Source organism: Gymnoscopelus braueri (genome assembly GCF_963280865.1).
Source record: "Gymnoscopelus braueri genome assembly, chromosome: 22".
Lineage (NCBI taxonomy): Eukaryota > Metazoa > Chordata > Actinopteri > Myctophiformes > Myctophidae > Gymnoscopelus > Gymnoscopelus braueri.
Genome location: NC_137624.1, coordinates 2,514,876 through 2,527,337, shown reverse-complemented (window position 1 = coordinate 2,527,337; position 12,462 = coordinate 2,514,876). Strand labels below are relative to the sequence as shown.

Sequence of the window (12,462 nt, the reverse complement as noted above, 5' to 3'; positions counted from 1 at the left end):
ATGCTAGACAGGAGGATGTGGAGGGCTGCTATAGGCTCTATCTATGCACAGCAGCCATATTGTAAAGAAGTTGGGTCTCTTCCTTACTTCATTCACAAGTCTTACCAATTATACTAATTAAGGCTCTGTTCCATTTTTGTGTATCACAGTGGTTCCAGTGAGCCAACATGCACAATATCAACTCCCTGACCAGAATGGAAAAGAGCCTTTGTTAGTATCATTGGTTACACCTGTGAGGGAGGTAAGGAAGAGGCCCAATTTCTTTCCAATATGGCTGCTGTGCATAAAGCCTATACTCAGGAGTCCCGAGTTGGTGTTGGCTATAGACAGTACTCTCGCACATAGCATCGTCGCATCGCATCACATTGTGCTGCAGGACTTACGTCTTTATAGGTGTCAGGACTGATCTCGGAGTGACACGGAGCAAACACCCCCTGCTGGTGGGTCAGCAGAGCGCACCAGTGCTGAGCGTACTTCTCTGTAACAGCACACAAACAATTAGTTCATTCATCAAACAATAATTAGTTTAGTTCAGTAGATGTTCTGTAATCATTTACATATCTATTTAATAGACCATTAATTGCATTGTAATTATTAATTACATTGCATATCTGCTGTCTTGACATCACTTCTATTTCATGACTATGAATTATTAAATTAATTAGACTGCTGGTGCTTACAATAAAACAAGTTGATATAAACAGTGACTTTGAAAGATTTTTAGCACATCTACAGTAACTTTTGGAGCTAATATCCATGATAACATTTTTAAACACATTGATACAAGTGGAGAATATGTATTGATTGAAAAATAATTATTTATTTATACACAGTAACATTAATAGGTATTAAATGATGCATTTGTAACTGTGAGAGTGTAGAAATGACATTGTATTGTGTACGCAGAGATCATGATATTGTGTACCTTTTTCCAGGCTCAAGCTGCAGGGCTTGTCAAAGTGTGGTTTGACGTCGGCACACTTGGCAAGGTTCTTCCAGCTGTTGACGAAGCCCACGGCCGTGCCCTCGGTGACCCCACCCAGGGTCATGAAGTCATCGCCCTGGTTAGAGTTGAAATTCCCGCATAGACCTAAAAAAAAAAAAAAAAAAAGCCATTATAATGACTTAATTATCACCCTGGTTACTGGTGAAGTTCCCACACATACCTAAAAAAACACACAGTAATGGAGGTCCTTGAAATTATGAAGCAAAAGGAGGGAGCTCTTTATAAATGTCACAGTCACAGACTGTGCCTGTCTAGGTGTTGTATTTCTATGTTGTGTTCTAGTTGTTCTGGTTCTACGTTGTCTTCCCCAGCTGTATCTTATGTGTAATCAGCCCTCATGTGTATATTAGTCTTGTTCCCCAGTCAGTGCTGGTCGGATCATTGTTTGTGTCACATCGTTTGTCTGTATGTTCATTCTGTAATAAAATCCCAATCATGGGTGTTGAACACTACTCTGCCTGGCTGTCTGCATTTGGGTCCTCACCACACCACCAGATCGTGACAATAAAGCTCTAAACACATTTCTTTCAAGGTTTCAAAGAAGAAAAAAATTATATGAAATTGTTTCTACACTAATTTTATCATTACAATCTTGTTTGTGTTATTTGGGGTCCCACTTACGGCCACCAGTGGGGCCCCGGGCCACAGGTTGAGGAACACTAGTTTAGGACTCTCCAACATGGGAATGGACCAAGCCCCCAGAACCCAGTGGCTGCATTGAAGCGCATTGGACATGCTGGCCATTCATAGGTATAGCAGCTTAAAACGGCTGGGGCCACTGTGCATGAACGGGCGAAAACGGTTTCGACCAATGGGCTCGACTCACAAGCTTGCGCACGAGCTTGCGCACGGGGCTGCGCACCGAGGTGACGCAAAACGTGTCACAGTGGCCCCAAATAGGCCACGCCCATCCCATTTTCCAACCCGGAAGAAGGGGTGATTTCGCCTCACACGCTGGGTGAGCAACTCAATGCAAGTGGATGGGAGGGGATTTTCGGTGCCCTTCTCTATTATTTTTGTGTCACGGGTGAGGCCGTAATATGTACCGCGGGTGTTGCCCTGGTGCCGGTGGTCTGCAGTGATGTAGAGCTGCATGACGGGATGGATCTGGACCTTCAGCTGCGCACCCACAGACGTGTGGACCACCAGGTAGAAGGAGGACGCTCTGAAAATGGACACACCAGCTGCAAGGTGGAGAAAGAAGGAGATGACTTACCTCAATGCATGTGTGCACCCACTGGTGGAAAAAGTACTACATTGTTTTTTACTTAAGTAAAAGTATCAATACCGCAAGGAAGACATACTCTGTTGTTAAGTAAAAGTCCGGTAATCAAAATTTACTTGAGTAAAAGTACAAAAGTATTTTTAAAGTACCAAAAGTAAAAGTAGTCATTAGGCAGAATCATAAAAAAGGTATCATTTATATAAAATGTATTACATGTTTTGAATATAGCAGATCTACAAGCTCACAATGCGTTCCATCGGAACACGTTGTGAGCTTGTAACTATTGAGCTTTGACTATTTTCAAATAGCCCATGTTTAAATAGGACTGAAGTGGTTAATGTATAGCCTGGTAAACCCTCCCTCCGGAAATCTCATTTCCATTTGATTTCAGGAGTGAAATCAAATGGAAATGAGATTTCCGGAGGGAGGGTTTACCAGGCTAGTTAATGTATGTTTTGTAATAATAATTCAAATCTACACAGTAACTAGTAACTAAAGTTTTCAAATAATTGTAGTGGAGTAAAAGTACAACATTTGCCTCTGAGAGGTAGTGGAGTAGAAGTAAAAGTGTAGAAAATTGGAAATACTCCAGTAAAGTAAGAAAAACTATGACTAACTATACTGACAATTTCGTCAACAAATACAAACTGGACTAGAATGTTCGAGTAGAGATCCAGTAGAACTAAGACAAGTCATCTTATGTTCGGCAGCTAAACTATAAATCAGGCATTACGACGGTATCAAGGCCTGCCAACAGTTGACTAAATCAACTGTAGATTTAGTAGACTAAAATATTATGATATTTAATCAACTGAAACTCAGATGACTAAAATATGACTAAAACTAAATGTCATTTTAGACATCTCACCAACAGATATGGGCAGCTCAGAGTAGATTCCATTCACAAAGACTTTGCCGCTGGGCAGGATGTTGATGACCTGTATGGAAGAAAAGAACATGTTACATATCTGATGTGTGAGTTCAGAGAGGCTGTTACGTAGTTACAGTGGTGTAAAGCAATTAAGTACATTTACTCAAGTACTGTACTTAAGTACAATTTTGAGGTATTTTTTAATTTACTGGAGTATTTCCAATTTCCAATACTTTTACTTCTACTCCACATCTGAGAGGCAAATATTGTACTTTTACTCTACTACAATTATTTGAAAACTTTACTTTAGTCTCCAGTTGCATATGTATATTTTCATGTGAGTTACAAATGTAATCCAGTCAGAAGAGCTCATCCAGGATACAGGACGAAGTGATGCCTCAATACTGCCTCAATACTGATACCTGACAAATACCTTTATGTGTCATCATCAATTAACACAATTAGCCTTCAGGGTTCATGGGTAACCCATATGCTTTAATACACAGGGTATACAATGATATGTTCAGTTTTGAAATAGCTTGAAGAAACTATTCACACATTGGGTGGAGATCAAAGTAACCGCACACTTACATGTGCAACTGCACGCACAGTGTTAATTCCGTCGACTAAAACTATGACGAAAAATGTTCGTCGACTACCTTTTATCACTGATGAAAACGAAATAGAATCTAAGCTATGATGACTAAAACTATGACTAAATGTATTGTCAATTTAGTCAACAAATAAAAACTACACGAAAATGTGTACTAGTGGGGAGGTACAAGTGGATAAGAGATCCAGTAGAACCGAGACAAGTCATTTTATGCTTGGATGTACAGTATGTAGGCGATATCGTCCGAAAATAGCTGATCTACATGCTCGCAACGCGTTGCAGACACGTTGTGAGCTTGTAGATCGACTATTTTCGACAGCTAAGTATATATTAGGCATTACGATGTCATCCAGGCCCGCCAAGATAAACTTTAGTCGACTAAATCAATTGTAGATTTAGTTTACTAAAATGTATGATATCTAGTCTAAAGCTAGACTAAAACAAAACAATTGAGATTACAAAAATATGACAAAAACTAAATGGAATTTTATTCAAAAGACTATGACTAAAACTAAATCAAACTTAGCTGTTAAAATTAATACTGTTGACGACAAAGAGATAAAAAAAACGTTTTGGCAGGCGTGTTGTAGCGTAGTGGCAGCAGGCCTAGCGGAAAGGTTAGCGTTTCAATCCCTTTGTCGTCGGCAATAAAGAAAAGTTTCCGCCACTGAAACTATGAGTGTGCGGCTACTTTGATCTCCTGCCCACTCCGCACCTGTTGCCAACACCTCAGAAGCTTTGGCGTGCGTATACACTTCTCTGAAATGCTGCCAAGTTTCCTGCACTCACTTGCATGCCTCAATGCATTCCATGCATTTTCCTGCAGCTGCAACGTTGGCTAAGGCAGTGGTTCTCAAACTTGTTAGGCTGTGACCCCCACCCCCTCATATTTGAACTCCCTGACAAGCACTTGGAATTGTAGAAGTTGAGGCATTACATTTAGTTTGACTCCGTTCCACAGATAAGTATTGCAAGGTAGCTCAGCTGTTTTCCCACTTTTTGTGTTTTTCTATGGTGATATTTGAGAATTTGGCCAATGTTTGACCATTTTTTATAGTATAGTTTGTTGATTACCTTTGACGCAGTAATGGTCTTATTGTTCTTTTTTTATTTTTTGGAGGAATTAAAAAGGTATTGAAAGTCCTTAAATTGACACTTTAAAAATGTACAGATACCCTGTCACACTGTATATTGGTTTGTTTACTGTTGAGTGAGAAAACAATGTGGCAGATTAAGCAAATCATCTGGGGACCCCCCAAAATCATTTGGGGACCCCCCTGGGGGTCGGGACCACTGGGCCACTGGGCACCCCTTCATACAACCACATAATTATCTTCCTGCAAGCTTTTATTATGAGTGGCAAAGAGAGCAGCGATGGCAGTAACTTGCAAATGTTTGGAACACGTACTGTAGGCTACAATAGCTAGTAAGGCTCAGCTAGATATCTTTATTTCTGAGTTGGTGGTCAGATGGGTGTGCCGCAGACACTTTCAAGATTTTCAAGTGCTCACCCAGATTCAGAAACAGGTTGGACACCTCTGGTTAAACACAAAACAAACGTAGTGCAGTGATGTGCGTACTACTCACTGTGTTGTGTTCCGGCAGAGCCAGGGTAACAGACTTCAGACACGTCTGGCTGTCTGTCAGTCCACACTGCTCCAGATCTGCCAGTAACACATACTGGTTGCCGGTAGAGTTCTGAAGACACAAACAGTGATGTTCACTTCAGTGAAATGGACTCATATATACTGTATACAGACCTTTGAAGACTATACTCATTAAGTTTAAGCAACTTACACAGAATACATAAAATACACATAAAGACACTTATGTCTGTAGTTCACAACCTATATTAAAGGCATAGTATGTAACTTTACCATGTGTTTTACATAACAAAACAATACATGCATTTTTATTTACCAGTCATTCCCCTCTATACCAGCAGCCACTGGAGTAGTGTGGTGGTATTTACCTTCATACATACACACTGCCCTCTCACTGTATTTTGCTGTTTTCACTGTTTGTTTTGGTTGCTCAAAAATGTCCCCTTCTACCAAACCAAACAGTGAAAACACCCAAATATAGCGAGAGGGTGATGTGTTTCTGCAGGTAAACACCAACACACTACTCTTAGTTGCTGATAAGAGAGAAATGATGGATCAAAATGCATATATTGTTTAGCTAAACACAGGGCAAAGAAACATGCCTTTAAAAAAACAAAATGTTTGATATAAAAAAAGTATAAATTTAAAACAGAATGTTTGGAGAGAAAGCAGCTGTAATACCTTGGCCAGCACGTAGGAGCAGTCTCCATGGAAGGTGTAGATTTGACCATCAAAGGTGTTAACGTGAGCCCCTCCCTCCACAGAGCAGGTTCCTGTGCACTCTTTCTCATGACAGTTCCACTGAGCGGCCTCACACACACTGCAGGGCGAGACAATGACGATATTAAACACTGATGGATCTCAGAGAGGTCTTTGGGGGAGGTCCAGGGGGTCCCCAGTAAAATGAGGAACATTGTAAGCCGGGACTCTTCAATGTTTTTCAGGCCAAGGACCCCTTAGCTGAGAGAGAGATGAAGCAAGGACCCCCCACTACACATTGTATAAAATTGTGTTGCAGATCAAACGTTTTCATAGATTTCATAGTTAGCTTCATAGACTTGTTTGTCTGACAGCACTATCATCAGTGTTGTGTGAAGTAATGTGTTTGTTTACACATTACATTTTCTATTAATATGTTAGATGATTCATGTTAATGTGTATTTTCATGTAACCACTTTAACCCTCAATATTTTGTAAACATGACTTTTGGCTCTTTACTTTGTCTGCTCTCTTTTCCCCTTATACAGCAAGCCGAAAATAGCAGATCTACAAACTCACAAAAAAAAATCTATCACACAAAGACTGCCCCCCCCCCTGCAGTAACTCTGAGGACATAAACATGTTTAGAACCACTGTTACACCACACAGCAGGACAAGACATGAGGACAGACAGACATACGGACCATGTGGATTTTCTTTTATTTTTACTTTTAAAGTTTTCTGACCTTTTTTTTTTTTTTTTTCTTTTGCACCTTGTGTCTAATGATGTACATACCTGCTGCTATGTGGACCTACAGTATACCAATGTCTTACACACTTCTACACACTTTCACACTTTATGCTTAACCTCATGTACATACTGTATCTGCTGGTCTTATGCTATGTGTACTGTATGTAGATATCTTGTTTTTATGTTCTCTTTAACGTGCTTCTTTAATGTTTGATTTGATTCTCCCTGGAGAAAGGAAATCTTTTCCCTTTCTGAAAAATGGAACTTGTGGGGGAAAAAAATACAAACTTCTTTACACCTGCAAACCAGTGATGTGAAAATAAAGTTGATTCTTGAAACAGACAGAGAGACAGACAGACAGACAGACAGACAGACAGACAGACAGACAGACAGACAGACAGACAGACAGACAGACAGACAGACAGACAGACAGACAGACAGACAGACAGACAGGCTCCATGCAGTGTCCTACCAGGTCTTGCAGTTTCCATCGTAGGACTGTCCAGTTGTATAGATCTTGTCGTTGTAGGTGCAGGAGCAGTCTTTGAGCGGGATACAGCCCGTCTGATTCACATCATCCAGCACCATACCTGAAGGTTACACAGCATTATGTTACCCTATACATTATGTTATTACAGTAACATGAAGGTTACGCAGCATTATGTTACCCTATACTGTACAATATGTTATTAACATGAAGGTTACACAGCATTATGTTGCCCTATACAGTAACATTATGTTATTAACATGAAGGTTACACAGCATTATGATACCCTATACAATATGTTATGTACATGAAGGTTACACAGCATTATGTTACCCTATACAATATGTTATTAACATGAAGGTTACACAGCATTATGTTACCCTATACAATATGTTATTCACATCATTCAGCACCGTGCCTGAAGGTTACACAGCATTATGTTACCCTATACATTATTAGTAGGACTGTGTGTGCGCACGTCCGTGGATGTAGGCTACTGCAGGTTTCTCTAAGTGCGTGCCGTGACACCAGTCCAGGGGTACCGTGGAGTACTTTGAAAGTATTTTCCATTTGACCAATATCACTTTAATGAAATTAAATAAATGTTCAATGAGTTCTAACCAAAACGTCTCTTAGCCATCCAGGATGCGCAGAAATCACAAAAGAGAGAGTGAACGTATGCTTTCAACTGTGTAACTTGTGGTCACCATCATCATCATCTTCTGATGATGATAGGAATAGTAACAATCATTATATTCAAACAAACACTTATAATAAATAGGGCCTATCATACTGTTATGTTAAAGGTCAAAGTTATAAAATAAGGCATAAATATAAGGTGTGAAAAGTAATAATGCAATTTAGGGGTGCCATGGGTGAATCAGTTATGTATAGGGGTGCCCTGAACCAAAAATGTTTGAGAACCGTGGATGTACTGGACGGAAGGTCACGTGCGTGTGTACGTGCGCCGTACCTTGGGGGCAGAAGCAGCCGTCAGTGCAGTGGGTGTCACAGATGTAGCTGGCAGCTGGGTTGGAGCAGGTGTCAGTGCACGGGCTGCCACATTCCCTGTACTCCATGTTGGCGGGACAGCGCCTCCCTGTGGACAAACATCACATCACATCACACCTGGTCAATATCATCATGTGTTTTCCTGTCTTTAAAGCTACAATCTGGGACTGATTTTAATTAATAAAAAGTGACACGTTGTGAGCTTGCAGATCTGCTATTTTCACAATTTTGTTTGCACGCCAGAACTGTATAGAAGTATAAAATAATTGGTTATGTGGCTTAAAGGGATATTTCACTTTTTTTTAAAAGTGTGTTTTGTAATTTATCGTCTACTCAGGCTTTTGGGAGCACCCCGGACAGTTTTTAAGTTGCTTGATTCAGTATTTAGATATTTGATATTATTTTATCAGACACACCCCCTTCCTATACAAACCCTTTGTAATTTAAAACTCAATTTTAACCATGTTAGATTCATTGGAAACACTGTCCTTGGTTCTGGTGACTGATATTGTCCTTCTAATAAGTGAGGTGACTGTGTTTTTTCATGTATTTAAATTTTTTTGGGGGGAAAATGAAAATAATTAAATACAATTCAGAATTTAAATTAAATAAATGAAAAAACACGGCCCCCTCACGGAGGGCAGGATGAGTCACCAGAACCAAGGACGGGTGTTTATGATGAATCTAACATGGTTAAAATGGAGTTTATATAGGAAGGGGGTGTGTCTGATAAAATGAATATCAAATACTGAATCAAGCAACTTAAAAACTGTCTGGGGGGCTCACAAAAACCTGAGTAGACGATAAAATGACCCAACAATGTTTTGAAAGTGAAATATCCCTTTAAATGGTTAAAGGTAGGGTATTGTAAGTACCTTTTTTTTTTTGGTTAAAACAAAACGTGTTTTTGTTAAAATGGTAAATCTCTTCTGATAGTAATCATTGCTATAAAGGATTTGTTCAGTAACAGGGGTCTCCCTGTCTCTCCAGCTCTTAAATAAACAGAAAATACATTTTCAGGCGGGTTGCCATTTTCAGCCAATGAGGAGAGACTACCCATGTCAGCTTGAATTGTGTTTCATTTCCAATAGTGTCCGCTCATTTCTTTGCATCATCACTTCCAATTTCACTCGTTTAATTTGAACAAAACAATCGACAGTTTGCAGCCCTAAAGAAAAGCCTGTGTCGGCTTGCGTCGTCCTTACAGCAGTGTTGGGGGGTCCTCCACTGTCTTGGCGTGCGTCCGGCGTGGACACACTGCCGGGAGAACTCGGACAACGTGCTGCACAGACACACGTCACCGCTGCTGAGCGGCGGGTTGGCCGTCACCGCGCTGCTGTTAGCACCTGTCAATTCGTCGACATCGACAGTCAATTCATCGTTTTTATTCAAAATGCTTTATTGGCATGATATCATACGTTTTACATTGCCAAAGCATACATATTAACATAAAACAAAGTTACAACATTACATATCGTTGCTGTCAGGCAGAAACCTTATAGCTCCACATTTACATACACCATACAAGGGTGTCACACAAATGTAATAAAAATAGCAGATCTACAAGCTCACAGGCGATGTGAGCTTGTAGATCGGTTATTTTCACTATCTTAAATCATTTAAAAAAAGTATAATAGAAAGGGAACGGTTTTGGACATGCAAGGTTTCCACCCGACAGTGACGATACAAGTGAGTAACATACAAAAGAGTAACAGTCACAAAGGTGCATTTAGACATCCATCCTAAGATTAATAAGCGAAGAAGAAGCCAACATGGTAATAATGAAAACAAGTGACTATTAAACAATGAAACGATGATAACAGTGATATGCATCGGTTAGCGGGATTGTCACCTGTCACCGGGCTGCTGTCGTTGGCGCAGTGACAGATGTCGGCCGCGCACACGTCCACGAACGAGGTCAGGTCCAGCACGTCCGCGCAGCCGCTGAACGCCGGATCTGAGAACAGCTGCTCACACACAGGCTTCTGTACAGCATGACAGGAGAGAAGATATACATGAGACCAAGTTAAAGGCAGGGTTATAGCGATATGTTCGGGGTTAAAATATGCGTTAACCCATTCAATCCGGGGGACGCCAATACTTTTGTACTTTTACTCAAGTGAATTTTGATTACCGGACTTTAACTTTCTACATTGCAGTATTGATACTTTTACTTAAGTACAAAATGAGAGTACTTTTCCCACCACTGCTTTACCTTGTTTTGTAAGTCACTCTGGATAAGAGCGTCTGCTAAATACCTATATTGTAAATCGTTGCTGTCCGGCAGAAACCAGCTAACTCAATTTTGACGCTTTGGAATTTTTTTCCCATAAATCAGGGCCATTGAACACCTTACGTATGTGTGTTGTTCAAAATATTGAACCAATGAAAAGCATTAAAAAGCGCTCCTGACAAAACCAGCCTCTAACTGTCTGCTAAACCAGCTAAGTCCACCAAAGGCGGGTGGAGTTAGCTGGACTCCAGGCTCCACCCCCTTTTGACCTCCAACCTCATTGTGAGCTTGGAGGTCCATTCAGCTGTTCTATACAGATGAACAAAACCTCCTACAGTAACTCCACTTTTTTTTTTCATTTCCTGAAAAATGAACATTTTGGAGTTAGCCGGTTCCTGCTGGACAGCAGATAGAAATAGTAAATTGTACCATGTTGTCGCAGCTCTTTGCCGGAGGTAGCATGAAGTCAGAGCAGCTCTCAGTGGGACCGTTGACTCTCTGCATGTTACCGTAGTCTGAGGGGGACATCCTGGCACCTATTGGAACATTAAAAAAAAGGTTGAAATGTTACCCTATGGCATGTGGTTCTCAATATGGGGTCCGGGGAACCCCAAGGGTCCACGAGGTGGTTCCAGGGGGTCCCCAGCCAAATTGATAGTTGGTGAACCAAATTGACCCTTATAGTGTCTGTAACTGAGAGAGCGTACAAATGAACTGAAACACAAGAGCTGGTTCCAAGCCTGACACAAACACATACACACACGCGAGCGCACACGCACTCGCACACGCACACGCACACACACACTGTACATTCACAAATGAAAAGGTTACCATTTCTGTAGAACTCGCCGTAGAGCTGGGCTCCGTTGAAGTCGCCACACAGGCCACATGTTTGGTTCTTGTACTTTGCATCGAGCTCCACCTGCATTGGTGGACAGCAACAAAGCACATCTATACTTCAGCACTGTACATGTTTTGAGTATCCGTACTTTACTTGAGTATTTTTGTACTTGTTGCATACTTTCACTCCACTATACTTCAAAGACAAATATTGTACTTTTGACTCCACTACACATTTCTTGGAGGGGAAAACATGCATTACGAATAAAACACTTTGTATGTTGTACGCGGCCTTCATACCTAGATTTTCAGGCTGCTAGAAAATCCAGGGTCAAAAACCTGATGACTGGATTTTGTCGGGCATGTCATGTTTCGGGACATTTTGCACCTGTTAAGACTGCGTTCGTGATGCCCCAACCATATAATATACAGTATCACCGCTGTAAGGCACAAGCCTCAGATCTCCATACCGGTATTTCCATGTGTTTTTTTTTTGTTTTTTTTTTTGTAAATTAATGTTGTACTTTGTCGTATAAGAGTGATGTTCAAAAGTATATTTGTGCTATATACTGTATAGCACAAATAGCCTATCTACATGATCACAACGCATTGCGATGCGACGCGTTGTAAGCTTGTACCCTATATCAGTGGTTCTCAAACTTTTGCATGTCAAGGACCTCCAAATTGACACTTAATTATTAGCCCACGGACCCCCATTTGAAAAGATATGACAGGGACCCTCATGAGAGGAGATCTTTTTTTTACGGCTCTAGCAGTGATTCTCAGCCATTTAAATATCAAGGACCATCAATTTGACATGCATTAGGCTACAGACCCCCATTTAATGCCATTTCTATCTCTGGGTCCCCAATTTATATTGTAAAATCAATATTAATTTAACTCTGAGAGTGTGCAAATGGAACCAAATGGACCCTAACGGGTCCATTTGGTTCCATTTGTACACTCTCAGAGTTACAGACCCATAAGGGTCCATTTGGTTCCTAACTATCCATCATTTAGCTGGGGACCCCCTGGAACTCCCTCAAGGACCCCTGGGGGTCCCCGGACCCCACTTTGAGAACCGTGCCCTATATTCCAGAATAGAGATGCTGGGGTTGAAGT

The 12,462-nt window shown here is 40.8% G+C and overlaps 1 protein-coding gene across 1 annotated transcript in view; it reads right to left on the bottom strand.

Annotated features, from left to right (window-relative positions):
- Positions 1-12,462, bottom strand: part of LOC308078292 (uncharacterized protein) — a 56,755-nt gene that overhangs the window by 32,529 nt on the left and 11,764 nt on the right. The window contains exons 5-16 of the mRNA XM_080419413.1: positions 11,332-11,422; positions 10,930-11,036; positions 10,120-10,252; positions 9,473-9,613; positions 8,230-8,355; positions 7,242-7,359; positions 6,001-6,139; positions 5,303-5,413; positions 3,100-3,169; positions 2,053-2,190; positions 926-1,090; positions 384-478 (exon numbers count right to left, since the gene is read on the bottom strand). Of these exons, the coding sequence (XP_080275539.1) occupies positions 384-478; positions 926-1,090; positions 2,053-2,190; positions 3,100-3,169; positions 5,303-5,413; positions 6,001-6,139; positions 7,242-7,359; positions 8,230-8,355; positions 9,473-9,613; positions 10,120-10,252; positions 10,930-11,036; positions 11,332-11,422 (1,434 nt within the window). The remainder of the gene's footprint in view (positions 1-383; positions 479-925; positions 1,091-2,052; positions 2,191-3,099; positions 3,170-5,302; positions 5,414-6,000; positions 6,140-7,241; positions 7,360-8,229; positions 8,356-9,472; positions 9,614-10,119; positions 10,253-10,929; positions 11,037-11,331; positions 11,423-12,462) is intronic.